Below are 15,392 nucleotides of genomic sequence, written 5' to 3'. Positions count from 1 at the left end.
TTAAATAGCGGCGGGGGAGGCCGCGCTCGGTCTCACTCGCCGCAGCCGGCCCGCGCTGTGTGTCGTCCCGCCGTTTGTCGTCCGCGTCCACTGCCGCCACTTCCACCGGTAAGAGCCCGGCCTGCGTGCCCGGGCCCCGGGTCCCCGAGTCTGGCGCCGCAGGTGCACGCCACGCCTCCTGTCCCAGGGTCCCCGCAACACTGCCTCGGGAGTTGCGGGGTCCGCGCCGGGGCGGGGTGTGGTGCGGACGGCCGGTGCACGGCTGGTGCACGGCTGGCGCGGGGGGTGGGGGGGTGGGGCGGGGCAGGGCCGCAGTGCGGATAGTCCCGGTCGCGCCGCCGCGAGCGAGTGAGGGGCGCCCCGAGAAAGACCGGGTCCCAGTTCCGGGCAGTTACTGTCCGCCAGGCTCGGTGGGGGCGGGGGGCGGGCAGACGGACCCTCCGTGTCTAAGCCGGCCGCGTCTTCACGCAGACCGCAATGGAAGAGGAGATCGCCGCGCTGGTCATCGACAATGGCTCTGGCATGTGCAAGGCGGGCTTTGCTGGGGACGACGCCCCCCGAGCCGTGTTCCCGTCCATCGTCGGGCGGCCCCGACACCAGGGCGTTATGGTGGGCATGGGCCAGAAGGACTCCTACGTGGGCGACGAGGCCCAGAGCAAGCGGGGCATCCTGACCCTCAAGTACCCCATCGAACACGGCATTGTCACCAACTGGGACGACATGGAGAAGATCTGGCACCACACCTTCTACAACGAGCTGCGCGTGGCCCCCGAGGAGCACCCGGTGCTGCTCACTGAGGCCCCCTTGAACCCCAAGGCCAACCGTGAGAAGATGACTCAGGTAAGCGCTGGCTGCCCCAAGCGCCCGCCGTTCGTCTGTTTCATTAGCCATTTTCTGTTCCGCCTTATTTTCTGAAATTCAAGTATTTCTTTCGATATTTCCAGGGTTCTGTTCTTCTCCTGGCATTTCCTTCCTGAAGTCTCAAGGTTTCTTATTTGTGTTTCTGCCTGCAACCTTTTTTTCTTTTCTCCACACATCACATTTGTGGCATGCCAGCATGCGGTGTGTGAGCATGGGGTGGCTCCGGGTCCCTGTCTCTGACTAAGGAGCCCGTTGCCTTTTTCCAGATCATGTTCGAGACCTTCAACACCCCAGCCATGTACGTGGCCATCCAGGCCGTGCTGTCTCTGTACGCTTCTGGCCGCACCACTGGCATTGTCATGGACTCTGGGGACGGGGTCACCCACACTGTGCCCATCTACGAGGGGTACGCCCTGCCCCACGCCATCCTGCGTCTGGACCTGGCTGGCCGGGACCTGACGGACTACCTCATGAAGATCCTCACGGAGCGCGGCTACAGCTTCACCACCACCGCCGAGCGGGAAATTGTGCGTGACATCAAGGAGAAGCTCTGCTACGTGGCCCTGGATTTTGAGCAGGAGATGGCCACGGCCGCGTCCTCGTCCTCCCTGGAGAAGAGCTACGAGCTGCCCGACGGGCAGGTGATCACCATCGGCAACGAGCGGTTCCGCTGCCCCGAGGCGCTCTTCCAGCCTTCCTTCCTGGGTAGGTGTCTTGGGCAGCCGCGAGTTCGGGCTGCGTCGCTTTGGGCCCGGAAGAGGGGCGGACGCCCTCTAAGGGAGAGCATTGTCTCTTAGGGATGGAGTCCTGTGGCATCCACGAGACCACCTTCAACTCCATCATGAAGTGTGACGTCGACATCCGGAAGGACCTCTACGCCAACACGGTGCTGTCTGGCGGGACCACCATGTACCCCGGCATCGCCGACAGGATGCAGAAGGAGATCACCGCGCTGGCGCCCAGCACGATGAAGATCAAGGTGAGTCCAGTGCGGCCGTGGGCTGGGCCTCCGGGGCCCCGCCGTGAAGACCGCGGCCTAAGCTAGAGCCACGGTTTTGTTTCCGCAGATCATCGCCCCCCCCGAGCGCAAGTACTCCGTGTGGATCGGCGGCTCCATCCTGGCCTCGCTGTCCACCTTCCAGCAGATGTGGATCAGCAAGCAGGAGTACGACGAGTCGGGCCCCTCCATCGTCCACCGCAAATGCTTCTAGGCGGACTGCGGGCAGACGCGCAGCGCCTGCCGCACGAGCGAGTGCCGGGGTCTCGGTTTGCCCTGGCAAGCGTGTGCGCCTCCTGCTGGCCTCGTGAAACTGGAATAAGCCTTTGAAGAGAAATGTGCCCTTGAAGCTTGTATCTGATGTCGGCACCGGATTGTAGAACTTGTTGCTGATCTTGACCTTGTATCCAAGTTCGCTGTTCCCTCGGTGTATGTTTAATACCCTGTGCGTCTCTTTGATTTAAATCCTTAGTACGTGCGGCTCGGTCACCTCGTGGCTGAGGTTGAGAACATGTTCGTGGAAGAGAAATCCGTTGGTTTGAGAATCTTCGAGACCGTGATATTCTCGATCTGTGCAGGGTATTAATGTCTAAGAGCTGCCTATTCCAGGATTTCTCTAGAGGCTGGCAAGAGTCCTGAACCCGTTGTCATTTCTGTCTTGCCGGTCTGACAGGGTTGGGAAGGTCCGAGCCTTGGGACCCACTTTCCTTTCTTACCCGATGTTTTCCTGCCAGAACACCGTGGGTTGTTAATTGCCTTGAGTTGGAAAACGGTTTGCATTTACAACTGTAAATTTATTCCTCCTTTTAATTTATGTAAGGTTTTTGTACACAATTCTCAATTCTCGAAGAGATGACGACAAATTTTGGTTTTCTACTGTCATGTGAGAACATTAGGCCCCAGCAACGCGTCCTTGTGCGAGGAAAATAAAGTGCTGCCGTGAAGCGCCCTGGCCTCTGTTTGGGGGGTGGGGGTGGCAGGGGCGGGTGGTTTGGGAGGAGAACTGGCTGAAATTGGGCTTGGCTTCCTGCAGACCAGGAGTTGGGAGTATTTTAATAAGGTCCAGTGAACAGCCCAGCAACTCAGCAGCTTGGGATTTGGGATCCCCTGCCCTCCCGTTTGGGGGCTTTAGCGTGAAGGGTCCTGTGCAGGAGAACTCTGCAAGTGGCTGTGGAGAAAACGGTGTTGCGGGTCCTTGGGAAGCACTTGGAGGCCTAAGGGGCAGGTTCCTTGATCGTGGGCTTGGGGGTTGCTTTTTTTCCACCGGTTTCAGTGAAGCAGCCACGGAATCCATGAAACATTCGGGTTGCTGAACCAAGGAACCGGTCTTAGGTGTGAAGGAGGCTAACCAGCCTTCATCTGTAAATCCTTGGACTCAGTCACAGGTCTGGTTCTTCTAATGGCACGCCTCAGTCTTCAGGTTTTCGGACTTTCAAACTCTTGTCTATCGTTTGCAGGTTGGCTCAGGGAAGTGACGGTTAACTAGACCCAAGAAGCTTAGGAATTTGGAAGGACTTAATTCTGGAATGGGAGACTAGTATTTCGACTGGCAGATGGGCCATTTTTGCCTTTGCTGCTGGGAAGCACATTTCAGCAGGGAGGATTGTGGTGCTTCCTAGCGGGGGCTCTGCCGGTTGGGAGGGGCTTTGTTAGGACTGGAGCAAGGGGACCCAAGAGCGCGTGACTGAGGGCTGTGGAGCATCTCAGCCGGAAGTGGGATTTGCCAAACTCGGGCCTTCATCCTGTTTTCCCTCCTGTGACCATTCAGAGCGGCCATTCAGATGGTTTTTGTTTTGTCCAGAGTGAGTGGGGGTGTGGGGCAGAGGCAGAGAAGGGGATAGAATCTCAGGCCCCCCTGCTCCACGCTGGGCCCAAGGCGAAGCTCGATCCAGGAACCCTGGGATCACGACTTGAGCTGAACTCCAAGAGTTTGCCACTCGAACCGCTTGAGCCACCCTGGCACCCCTCAAATTCCTTTTTTACTCTGGGCAGCTTTCCACTTTGAGTTGGGACTAAGTGTAATTCTTAGCGTGCTGGGTCCCAGGAACAGAACGGACTGGGCTCCGTATGTGTTGGGGGAGAAAGACCTCTGGTGTGGTGGCCACACAGGCCCGTGCGGACTCCACGTTTCTGGTGTTGGGTGGGTGGGCTCATCCCCCTACGCCCTGTGTCCCCAAACAGGAGAGCAGTGCCTCCCCCTCACGGATGTGAAGGCTCAGTGAGGCCCCTGACACCTAAGCCAGGAAACCTGTCGTTAGCCTCCTTTCTCAGTAGCCCCGAATCCACCAAGAGGCTGTTTTGAGAAGGGAGATGGGGCTTGAGAGGGCTTTTGAAACCATCCGCTTAAAGCAAAGCAAGACGGGGACAGCTCTGCCTGCTTCTGCAAGAGAAAAAGCTCTCTTCGAGCAAGAATGCCGTCAACCAAGTCAGAGCAGTACTTGGGGTGCAGCGTCCCCTAAATGGAGAACCAGGGGTTTATCTCCAGAGTACGCAAGGAGCTGCAGACCAGCGGGGCAAAGTCAGGGAAGTCTGCTGACAAGCGAAAGGAAGCATGTGAGTGCACGACGTCCAGAAGATGAAACCTCAGAGGCTGTCTTTTTTTTTAATTTTTTTCTTTTTTTCAACGTTTATTTATTTTTGGGACAGAGAGAGACAGAGCATGAACGGGGGAGGGGCAGAGAGAGAGGGAGATACAGAATCGGAAACAGGCTCCAGGCTCTGAGCCATCAGCCCAGAGCCTGACGCGGGGCTCGAACTCATGGACCGCGAGATCGTGACCTGGCTGAAGTCGGACGCTTAACCGACTGCGCCACCCAGGCGCCCCAGCTCAGAGGCTGTCTTAAATGCTGTTTAGTTTAACAAATGGAAGCTTCTGGAAGGGATGGCTCCTTGGAGAAGTGTCTTGTGTTCCCCGGGGACTCGGTGCGCCCCTGAACGGCTCCTCCCCCACGGCCACTTGGGTGTCCTGACAGTGAGGCAGAGGCGAAGGGTGTGCTCTGAGTGGGGCGGGAGGCTCGCGGGTGCCCAAGCTTCCCGCAGTGTGAGGAGCGTCCACGTGCCCAGCAGGTGGTCAGTGACCGCTCCAACCTGGAGTCATTGTCCCCACGCAAGAGAAGGACGTTGTGTTTCTCGGCTGCAATTCCAAGTCCGAGGTCCTTTCATCCCAAATGACCAGTGCTCTAGGAGCAGACAGGGACCATTTCAAGGATTCACACCGGCGAGGCTGGTCGCCGGTGAGTGAGAGACTATGGCTTCCAGAACCTGTTCTGGTTAGAGGCCCCAAACATCCAACTCAGAGAGCTTCCCTCTGAGAAGCCTGTGGGCTGCTGCTGCGGGGGTCCCTGCTACATGTGGAGCCCCCAGGGCCTGCGGCCCCCCCCCCCCCCCCCCGCACTGGCCGGTGGCCATCCGGGTGTACTTTCCTGCACGAAGCTCTCCTTCCCTCTCCTCTCCCTGCTGGGGCCCCTCCTAGGGGTGTCCTCCAGGGAGGCCTGTCATGGTGTGTGATTCCCAAGGGTCCTCTAACGTTTGGGGGAGGCTGCCCCTCTCTGGGGACAGATACCCTTCCCACCCTGCTGATTGTGGGTTTTGGCACACGTTTGGGGCGTGCCTTAGACAATGAAATAGGAGTGGAGGAGCTTTAGGAGCCAGCGGAGTGGCCCTGGGACCACAGTATTCCAGAGAGAGGCTCCTGCCTCAGCCTAGAGGCCGGAGAGATGCCATCAGAGCCAACCTGGATGGACATACAGAGTGAGCAGGAAAGAAACCTTTATTGCTAGCAGTCAAGGAGATTGTGGGGTCACGTGTTATGCAGCATAACGAGCCTCTCCTGCCCGATACAACATCATAGTAGATGTGAGCGGCACCCTCTGGAGTTGTGCAGTGTACCACCTGTGCGACCATCCATGGTATCCCTGCACAGCCCAGTCTGCCCCCTGTGCACCTACCCCACCATTTCGATGCCTGTGTTACTTGTCTCCATCCCTGGAGTGTAAGATTGATCGATCGATCGGTCTACCTACCTATCATCTATCTTCGTTGTAATTAACCATTTATTTTATTTTTTAAATTTGTTTAATGTGTATTCATTTGGGGGGGAGGGGCAGAGAGGAAGGGAGACACAGAATCCGAAGCAGGCTCTAGGCTCCGAGCTGTCAGCACAGACCCAATGCGGGGCTCAAACTCGCGAATCGCGAGATCATGACCTGAATCGAAGTCTGATGCTTAACTGACTGAGCACCCAGGTGCCGCTTATTTGAGAGACAGAGAGAGAGAGAGAGAGAGAGAGAGGGAGAGAGAGAGAGAGAGAGAGAGAGAGAGAGAGAGAGAGAGAGAGAATCTTAAGTGGGCTCCACTCCACGCTCAGGGGGGGCTCAAACTCACGAACCGTGAGATCACGACCTCAGCTGAAATCAAGAGTTGGACACTCAACCGACTGAGCCACCTAGGCAGCCCTGTCTCTCTTTTAAATTGCGCTAAAATATACAAAATATAAAAGTTATCCTGTTTATAACGGCATCAAGAAGAATAAAATACTCAGGAATTACCAAGGAAATATAAGACTTGTGCAATGAAGACTATAAAACTTTGTAAAGAAAAAAAAAAAAGAATTTTAAAACACATAAGTAGGTTGAAGTATCCCATATTCATGGATTGGAGAAAATCTTGTTAAAATGTCAGCATTGTCCCAAGTGATCTACAGATTCAGTGCAACTCCTGTGAACGTCTTAATGGTGTCTTTTGCGTAAGATCGGAGCCCGCCTGGGATGCCCGCCGTGGCTGTGCCCCTCTGATGCCTCCCGGCCCGAGGTCTGCACGCTGCTCCATTTCCCTGTCCTGGCCAGGAGCCGGGGTGGGGACGGCCCTGCGGGCGGCTCGGGGAGGCCCCTGCCAGGCCCCCGGTGCCCTCTCTGGGCTGCCCCCCTCGGGTCCGGGCAGCCTTGGGCCAGCGCAGTGGCACAGACAAGGCCACGAAGCCTTGCCGGCGGGAACAGGACGCAGCAGATCACCGGCCGAGCCCTCAGGGCTGCACGAGGCTGAAACCAACCGGGCACAGGCCTGAGAATGTTCCACAGACACAGGTGTGGTGATCACAGAAGGATCCTGGCAAAGAAGCGCGGCTCGGGGTCCGAGACAGGGCTGGCAGGACCTGCCGTGTGGAGGGAGAGCGCGTGGCGGGGGGCGAGGGGGGGGTGGTGGTGGTGCAGAGACCCCTGCTGAGGCTGCAGGAGGAGGGAGAGAGGGGGGTCCACAGCCCGGCCCCCCGCATCCACCCCACTTCCCCCTCCTGAGGGGGCTTTGGCCCACCCTCTTCCCTGGCCCGGCCTGGTGCGGCCCGGTCCCCTTGCAAGGGGGGGCCTGCTCACCAAGGCCGTGCCCCGCTCCCGGGAAGGAGGTCTGGCGTGACCTTGTTTCTCGGGGTAGAGGGGTCAAGCAGACAGATGGGGGGGCCGCCAGATCTGGCAAATAAAGCTAGAGGACGCCCGGTTAAATTTGGGTTCCAGACGCGCCACAGGTCACGTCTTAGTGGAGGCACATCGCTGCCTGCAGACATGCTCTTTCCCGACACTGGCTTTCTTTCTCCCCAGCGGTGTGGACCGGTGACTTCTTGCACTCTGCTGATGTGTGAACAGGGCTGTTCGGGGGGTCGGGGGGGGGGGGGACCTGCTTCATAAGCGGCAAAGGGAGGGGCCGCGGCACCACACGGGGGTGGCACTCAGTCTCCAAACCTCACAGCATCACCTGCGATGCCTAAGGGTTCCCTGTGTCCTCAGCACGGGCCCTGGGCGGGCTGTGAAGGCACCGTGCGTGGTCAGGTCAGCCTGCAGACCCCTCTGGAACTTTCCTGGTGAAGAGCAGTTTCAGTGTGTGCCTTTCCGGGTGTTTCTGTTTCAATAAAAAGTCTGGCGACACCGTTCTTTTGGTCACAGCCCCAGGGCCGCTTGGAGAGGAGGGGCTTTGAGAAGTAGGGGTTCTGGCGTCATGCCCCTCCCCCTCCATGACTTGTTTTCCCCAAAGCAGAGGCTGATGATAAGCTGTGATTTGGTGTTGGGGGGGGGACACTAGAGAGAGCCCTGCATTTCTGAGATGTTCACTCGGGGCACGGGAGGGATGGCTCCAGGGGCTGGCCCGCTCCAGCAGGACACGAGGGGGCCAGCTTCCCACCGCCCATCCTGCTTTGTTGGGCAGGAGGCGTCATGGTGGTATCGAGAGCCCCATCATTCTTGGTCACTCACTGTGACCGCAACACTTGGTCACTTTGGACTGGCCTGGTCAGGGCCCCTGTTCTCATCCGCATGAGGAAAAGACCCCTAAAGGCTTGCACTGCCTGAATCATGAAGAAATTCTGCCCCTGGGAAACAGACATATGTTTCTGTATTTAAAAAATGATACGGGGGGCGCCTGGGTGGCTCAGTCGGTTAAGCGGCCGACTTCGGCTCAGGTCACGATCTCACAGACTGTGAGTTCGAGCCCCGCGTCGGGCTCTGTGCTGACAGCTCAGAGCCTGGAGCCTGTTTCAGATTCTGTGTCCCCTCTTTCTGACCCTCCCTCGTTCATGCTGTCTCTCTCTGTCTCAAAAATAAATAAACGTTAAAAAAATTAAAAAAAAAATGACACGGGGCGCCTGGGTGGCTCAGTCAGTTGAAGGTCCGACTCTTGATTTGGGCTCAGGTCATGATCTCACGGTTGGTGAGGTTGCACACCAAGTCAGGAGCCTCACTGGATCTCTCTGCCCCTCCCCCTGCTTGCGTGCTCTCTCTCTCTCTATTAAATAACCTTTAAAAAATAACACATTATGTCTGAGTGCAAAGGCAAAGACGGACACGCATGAAGGAAAGCAATTACCACAAGCACCGAGGAAAAGCTTGTGAGCTCCGAGGCGGGATCCTTCATTTTCTCCCTGAGCTTTAAAAAGGAAAAGACAAGTTTATATTGAATATTCTGTGCTACCCCCTGAGCTAAATTTATCTTCCCGTATTTTTCTTTTTCCTCTCTGTCTTCTTTCTTTTCTTTTCTTTTCTTTTTTTTTTTAGTTTTTTGAAGATTTTTTAAAGTTTATTTATTTATTTTGAGAGACAGAGCAAGAGTGAGCAGGGGACGGGCACACAGAGAGGGAGAGAGAGAGACTCTTAAGCAGGCTCTGTGCCATCAGCGCAGAGCCCAATGTGGAGCTCAGTCCCATGAACCGTGAGATCATGGCCTCAGCCCAAATCAAGAGTCAATTGCTCAACCAACCGAACCCCCCAGGCAGCCTTCCTTTATTTTCTTTTTTATTAAAGCTTTAAAAAATATATTTACTTATTTTTGAGAGAGAGACAGACAGACAGACAGAGCACGAGCAGGGGAGGAGCAGAGAGAGAGGAGACACAGAATCCGAAGCAGGCTCTGGGGTCTGAGCTGTCGGCACAGAGCCCGACGCGGGGCTTGAACTCAAGAGCCGTGAGATCATGACCTGAGCTGAAGTCAGACGCTTAACCAACTGAGGCACCCAGGAGCCCCTAGTTTCTTTTTCATAGACTTGTAATCTTAGAACAGTTACAGATTTACAGAAAGGTTGCAAAGAGAGTACAGAGTTCTCATCCACCCCACCCCGTTTCCCGCCGTCAGCACCTCCCGTCAGCGTGCTGCATGTGTCACAAATCACAAACTACTACGGGCTCGCTGCTGTCAACCAAAGTCCACACCGTTCAGGTGCCCTCGGTTTTCCCGTCATCCTCTGTCTGCCCCTTCCTCACGTCTCCCCAGGCATCTCTGGGCTGAGCCGTCTCTCACGTCGTCCCTGGTTTCCGGTGGCCCGGCAGTTCTGGAGGTGCTGGGGCCGCCCCTCTGTTGGGATGTGTCTGATGTTGCGTGATGGGCTTGGGGAGGAAGACCGCAGAGGCAGAGCGCCCTTCTCTTCGTGTCAGGGGTCCGTGCCGTCAAGGTGACGCCATCACCGTGGGCGGGACCTTGACCGCCTGGCTGAGGTGTGTTCATTCCCCCTCCCGGTACTGTTCTCTTTGGGAGGCCGTCACTACGTGCGGCGTGCGGCCCACACTTCGGGGCTGGGGGGTCGTGCTCCACTTACGCTTCACCTCCTCGAGGGGGAAGCCTCCACATACATTATTCAGAATTCTGCACGCCAGATTTGTGCATTCTCCTCCCTCCATTTATTCAGGCGTACGTTTATAGCGATCGATAGCTCGGTATCCGTGGGTCCTGCAGATTCTAATCCAGCACCTTATTTATTTTGTTGTTTAAACTGGCCACTGGGAGCTCTTTCGGTGGGAGTGCTCCTGTGTCTTTTGGGACTAGGCCCATCACTGTGGCTTATTTTGGGGCACCTCCTTTCCCAGCACCACCAGATGCTCCAGGCTGGTCTTGTCCGTTTCCTGCTTCAGTCCTAGAGTCAACCGTTTCTCCGAGGAGCCTGGTTCCTTTGCTTGGAGAATGGTATTAGAGACCAAAATTTGGGTGCTGGGTGTGCTCACTGCTACCGGGATGTCCTTGCTTGTAGGCCCTCCCTGGTGACAGAGCAAGGAGACGTGTGTGTATTAATCTGCACACACACACACACACACACACACACACACATTTCTATATGCGACCACCTGTGTTTATATTAAACTAAACATGAGTTCTTACCGATGTTTCCACCCCTAACCCACAGCACGGGGGTCAGATAAGCCCCTTGCTCATCTGCCAACTCCCACCCCAGCAGTGGGAGACCTGGCTCCCGGCCCCACCGCCCCTCCACTCAGTCACTCAGTCCCGGCGCGCACGCCGTGGTTTCAGAACTGCTGACGGGCACCCAGCCGAAACAGCTTTACCGACTACAGTGCAGGTCTTGTGACAGTCCTTCTGCCCTTACAGACCCCGCTCCTCTCCCAAGTGACCTGGGTCAGCATCGTTTCCCCACCCCCTCAGGCAGGCGGCTTCAGGCTTTGGTAATAGAGTGAGATTCTCCGTGACAGTCTGCATTCCTTCCCGGGGTCCCCTGACCTAGGAGGTCATTTTTTAAAATTTGCATACGTTATGGCTCACTTTTTCTGCTGTAAAATTCTATGGGTTTGGCCAAACGCGTGGTCTCATGTACCCGCCATCACAGGACCATGAAGACAGCTGCCTCACCCTAAAAAATGCCCTGTGCGCCCTCTTCCCAACCCCCACTCCCATTAAACCCCTGGCAACGATCAATCTGTTTACTGTCTCCATTGTTTTCCTTTTTCTAGAAGATCACATTCACGGAGGCAGCAGTATGCAGCCTTTTCAGACTGGCCTCTCTTGCTTTAGCAACATGCACGTCCGGTTCTCCCACGCGTCAGCATTGGCTCAGCAGCCCCTTCGCAGCACCTGCTCGTGTCCAGTGTATGGATAGTTCCACGGTTTATCTAGCCACTTGCCTCCTGGAGGACATCTTGTCTGCTTCCAGGTTTTGGCCACTGCTACCAGAGCGAACGCAAACATTTCTATGGACGTTTTTATGTGGACATACGCTTTCAAATCAGGTGGGTAAAATATCTGGGGCGTAATCACCGGGCTGAATGGTAAAATTATGTTCATCTTTGTAGGCATGTGCCAAATGATCTTCCAAAGTGGCTGTACCATTTCGCATTCCTACTGGCAGTGGATGAGAGGTTCCGCTGCTCTCCACCCTTGCCAGCAATTTGGTATCCTCATTTTTTTTTTTTTTTTTAGAAAAAATTACAGTGAAATACACATAACAGAGAATTTACCGTCAAAACCACCTTTAAGCATTCAGTGGTGTTAAGTACATTGTTGTGCAACTAATGTCTAGAATTCTTTTCATTTGTTTTTTTGGTCAATGTCTTTATTTTTATTTTCTTTTTTTCAACGTTTTTTTTTTTTATTTTTTTTTATTTTTGGGACAGAGAGAGACAGAGCATGAACGGGGGAGGGGCAGAGAGAGAGGGAGACACAGAATCGGAAACAGGCTCCAGGCTCTGAGCCGTCAGCCCAGAGCCTGACGCGGGGCTCGAACTCACGGACCGCGAGATCGTGACCTGGCTGAAGTCGGACGCATAACCGACTGCGCCACCCAGGCGCCCCTTTATTTTTATTTTCGAGAGAGAAAGAGACAGAGCGCGAGTAGGGAGGGGCAGACAGAGAAGAAAACCGAATCCAAAGCAGGCTCCGGGCTTCACGGTCAGCAGAGAGCCTGACGCGAGGCTCAAACGCACAGACCGCGAGATCATGACCTGTGCTGAAGTCTGACGCTTAACCGACCGAGCCACCCAGGCGCCCCAAATAATCCTTTTCGTTTTGTAAAGCCAAAACTCTGTCTCCATTAAACAACTCCCCATTTCCCTCCCCAGCCCCTGGTACCCACCACCCTACTTTCCGTTTCTATGAGTGACTTCTCTAGGGACCTCATATAAGAGGGTTCCTCATATCGTATCCTTTTGTGACGGCTTATTTCCCTTAGTATAATGTCTTCAAGTTTCATCGATATTGTAGCATGTGTTAGAATTTCCTTCCTTTCGGGGCGCCTGGGTGGCTCAGTCGGTTAAGTGTCCGACTTCGGCTCAGGTCACGATCTCACGGTTTGTGGGTTTGAACCCCACCCGTGTCCGGCTCTGTGCTGACAGCTCGGAGCCTGGAACCTGCTTCGGATTCTATGTCTCCCTCTTTCTCTGCCCCTCCCCTGCTTGTGCTCTGTCTCTCCCTAAGATAAATAAATACTTAAAAAATTTTTTTAAGTATTTCCTTCCTTTTTAAGGATAAACAATAAACAATATTCCATTGTATGGCTGGACCCCATTTTGTTTACCCATTCATTCGTCAGTGGACATTCGGGTTCCTTCACTGCTGCCTATTATGAATAATGATGCTGTGAATCTACGTGTGCAAATATCTCTGAGGCCCTGCTTTAGGTGTTTTGGGTATATACCCAGAATTGGAATTTCAGAATCATATTTATGATAATCCTATTTTTAATTTTCTGAGAAACTGACGTGTCAGGGTTGGTTTTTATTTTAGCCAAACAGTGTAGCTGTATCTTGCTTTAATCTTGCATTTCGCTAATGACAAATGGTGCCCAGCATAATTTTATATCTTTGTCATCTGTGTGTCTTTGGTGGCAAAGTCCGTTCAGATCTTTTGCCCATTTTGTACCAGGGTTGTTAAATTCTTTTATTTACTTTTTTTTAAGAGAGAGAGAGCATGCACAGGCAGAGGAAGGGCAGAGGGAGAGGGAGACACAGAATCTGAAGCAGGCTCCAGGCTCCGAGCTGTCAGCACAGAGCCCGACGCGGGGCTCGAACTCATGAACCGTGAGACCATGACCTGAGCTGAAGTCGGATGCTTAACCGACTGAGCCACCCAGGCGCCCCCAGTGTTGTTAAATTCTTATTATTAGTTTTAAGAGTTCATATATTTTGGATGCGAGACCTTTATCAGATGTGTGATTTACAAATATTTTCTCCAAGTCTGTGACTTTTCATTTCAGTAACAGCGTCCTTCACAAAGCAAAAGCTTTCCATTTTAATAAAGTCCAGCTCGATGTTTCCTTCTGTGGACCATGATTTTGGTGTCAGAGCTAAAAGTGGAAATCCGAGGTTGTGTTTCTTCGACGTCTCCTCTGGAAATCAAACATTTTCACATTTTCCATTCAAGCCTGGGGGTTCAGACTTCAGCACATGAATTTTGTGGGGACACAATTCAGCCCATAAAAACAGTGCGGCTGGAGCTTTATCAAAGTTACTGAGGTTTTCAAAGAGCTTTCTTTTGCTTTCATTGGTTTTTCTCTGTTACTTATTCATTTTCTATATCATTGGTTTTTGCTCTTTTTCCTTCCATTTTGGGTTTCATCTGCTGTTCTTTTCTCTAGGCCTTAACATAAAAACCTATATACCTGATTTTGGACCTTTATCATCTTTCCATACAAACATTGAAAACTATATATACCCTCTAAGCACTGTCCTGGCTGCATCTCCAAGTTTTTGATGTGTTTTCCACATAATTTGGCTAAAAATATTTCCTAATTTCCCTTGTGATTTATCAGGTTAAGTTTTGAGTATTGATAGTGTGTTCAGGTATTCTGTTCCTTACTAGTTGTTTTCTTGTCCTCTCAATTCCTTGTTTGTGATTTTTATTTTTTTTTATTTATTGAGAGAGAGAGAGAGAAGGGGAGGGAGAGAGAAAGGGAGAGAGAGAATCCCAAGCAGGCTCCACGCTGTCAGCACAGAGCCCGACGCAGGGCTCAAACCCACAAACCGTGAGATCATGACCTGAGCCGAAATCAGGAGTCGGACGCTTAACCGACTGAGCCACCCAGGTGCCCCTGTGATTTTTTTTTTTTTTTTTTACTAAGTAAGCTCTACGCCCAACGTGGGGCCTGAACTCGTGACCCAGAGATCAAGGGTCACGTGCTCTACTGACTGAGCCAGCCAGGCACCCTTGTCCCCTCAACTTCTAAGAAAAGATTGTTGAAATATCCAACTCCACTTGCGAATATTCAGTGAGACTTTGTCTCATGTATTTTGGAGTTTTGTTATTAGGTGTATACACCTTTAGAGCTGATATGCCTTTACCTCTGGTGATATTTCTCGTCCTTAAATCTACTTTGATACTAATATGGCAACTCCCCTTTCTTATGATTACTGTTTGCATGGCCCAATATATTCCATTTGAAACTTTCGGCCGATTTATATTTAAAATGTGTTTCTTGCAGACATCAGTTATTTTGGTTGTGTTTTTCCGTCCAGTACATCTACCTCTGACTTCTGATTGGAGTATTTAGACCATTTTCATTTAATGCAACTGTTGATAAGTTATACCATTTTGTGACTGAATATTTTCTTCAGTACTTCGTTTTATTTCTTTTATTGGCTTTTATTCACTCTCTCCCTGTCCCCACACCCCCTCCAGACGTACTGTGGTCTACCTTCAAATATGATTTTACTGGTACACATACAATGTAAGACCCTTACAATAATACACTCCCATCTCCTTTCTCTCGTCTTTGTGCTGGCTTTGCCATATAGGACTTCTACATGTGTTAAAACCTGACAACGCATTGCTATTCATTTTTGCTTTAAAGTCAACTTTAAAATTTTTTTTTCCACATTTATTTATTTTTGGGACAGAGAGAGACAGAGCATGAACGGGGGAGGGGCAGAGAGAGAGGGAGACACAGAATGGGAAACAGGCTCCAGGCTCTGAGCCATCAGCCCAGAGCCCGACGCGGGGCTCGAACTCACGGACCGCGAGATCGTGACCTGGCTGAAGTCGGACGCTTAACCGACTGCGCCACCCAGGCTCCCCTAAAGTCAACTTTAAAAGAATTAAAAACAGTAAAAAAAATCTTACATTTCCCATTTAGGGCATTCTTTATTTCCATTTGGTATGACTTTCTTTCAGCTTGTAGCTTTCCCTTCATTATTTTTTTTTTAATATTTCACTTAAATTTTTTTTTATTACTTTTCTTTATTTTTGAGAGGCAGAGAGAGACAGAGCATGAGCGGGGGAGGGGCAGAGAGAGAGGGAGACACAGAATCCGAAGCAGGCTCCAGGCTCCGAGCTGTCAGCCCAG

At 52.7% G+C, this 15,392-nt stretch overlaps 1 protein-coding gene across 1 annotated transcript; it reads left to right on the top strand.

The window, feature by feature from the left end:
• ACTG1 (actin gamma 1) lies at nucleotides 1-2,802 on the top strand. Its single transcript, XM_030295184.1, has 5 exons — nucleotides 1-108; nucleotides 472-840; nucleotides 1,128-1,566; nucleotides 1,659-1,840; nucleotides 1,929-2,802. The coding sequence occupies exons 2-5, from the start codon at nucleotides 478-480 to the stop codon at nucleotides 2,070-2,072; spliced, it is 1,128 nt and encodes a 375-aa protein (XP_030151044.1). The 5' UTR covers nucleotides 1-108; nucleotides 472-477; the 3' UTR covers nucleotides 2,073-2,802.
• The last annotated feature ends 12,590 nt before the right edge of the window (nucleotides 2,803-15,392 follow it).

The sequence above is a fragment of the Lynx canadensis genome, chromosome E1 (assembly GCF_007474595.2).
Source record: "Lynx canadensis isolate LIC74 chromosome E1, mLynCan4.pri.v2, whole genome shotgun sequence".
NCBI classification, from domain to species: domain Eukaryota; kingdom Metazoa; phylum Chordata; class Mammalia; order Carnivora; family Felidae; genus Lynx; species Lynx canadensis.
Note: the sequence above shows the minus strand (reverse complement) of the source record. Positions and strands in the feature narration are given on the sequence as shown.

Excerpts from the sequence above, each read along its gene's own strand:
- ACTG1 (XM_030295184.1), top strand. The coding sequence starts at position 478 with ATGGAAGAGGAGATCGCCGCGCTGGTCATCGACAATGGCTCTGGCATG. Across the intron at positions 841-1,127 it reads ACCGTGAGAAGATGACTCAG|ATCATGTTCGAGACCTTCAA; the intron begins GTAAGCGCTGGC and ends GCCTTTTTCCAG. Across the intron at positions 1,567-1,658 it reads CTTCCAGCCTTCCTTCCTGG|GGATGGAGTCCTGTGGCATC; the intron begins GTAGGTGTCTTG and ends ATTGTCTCTTAG.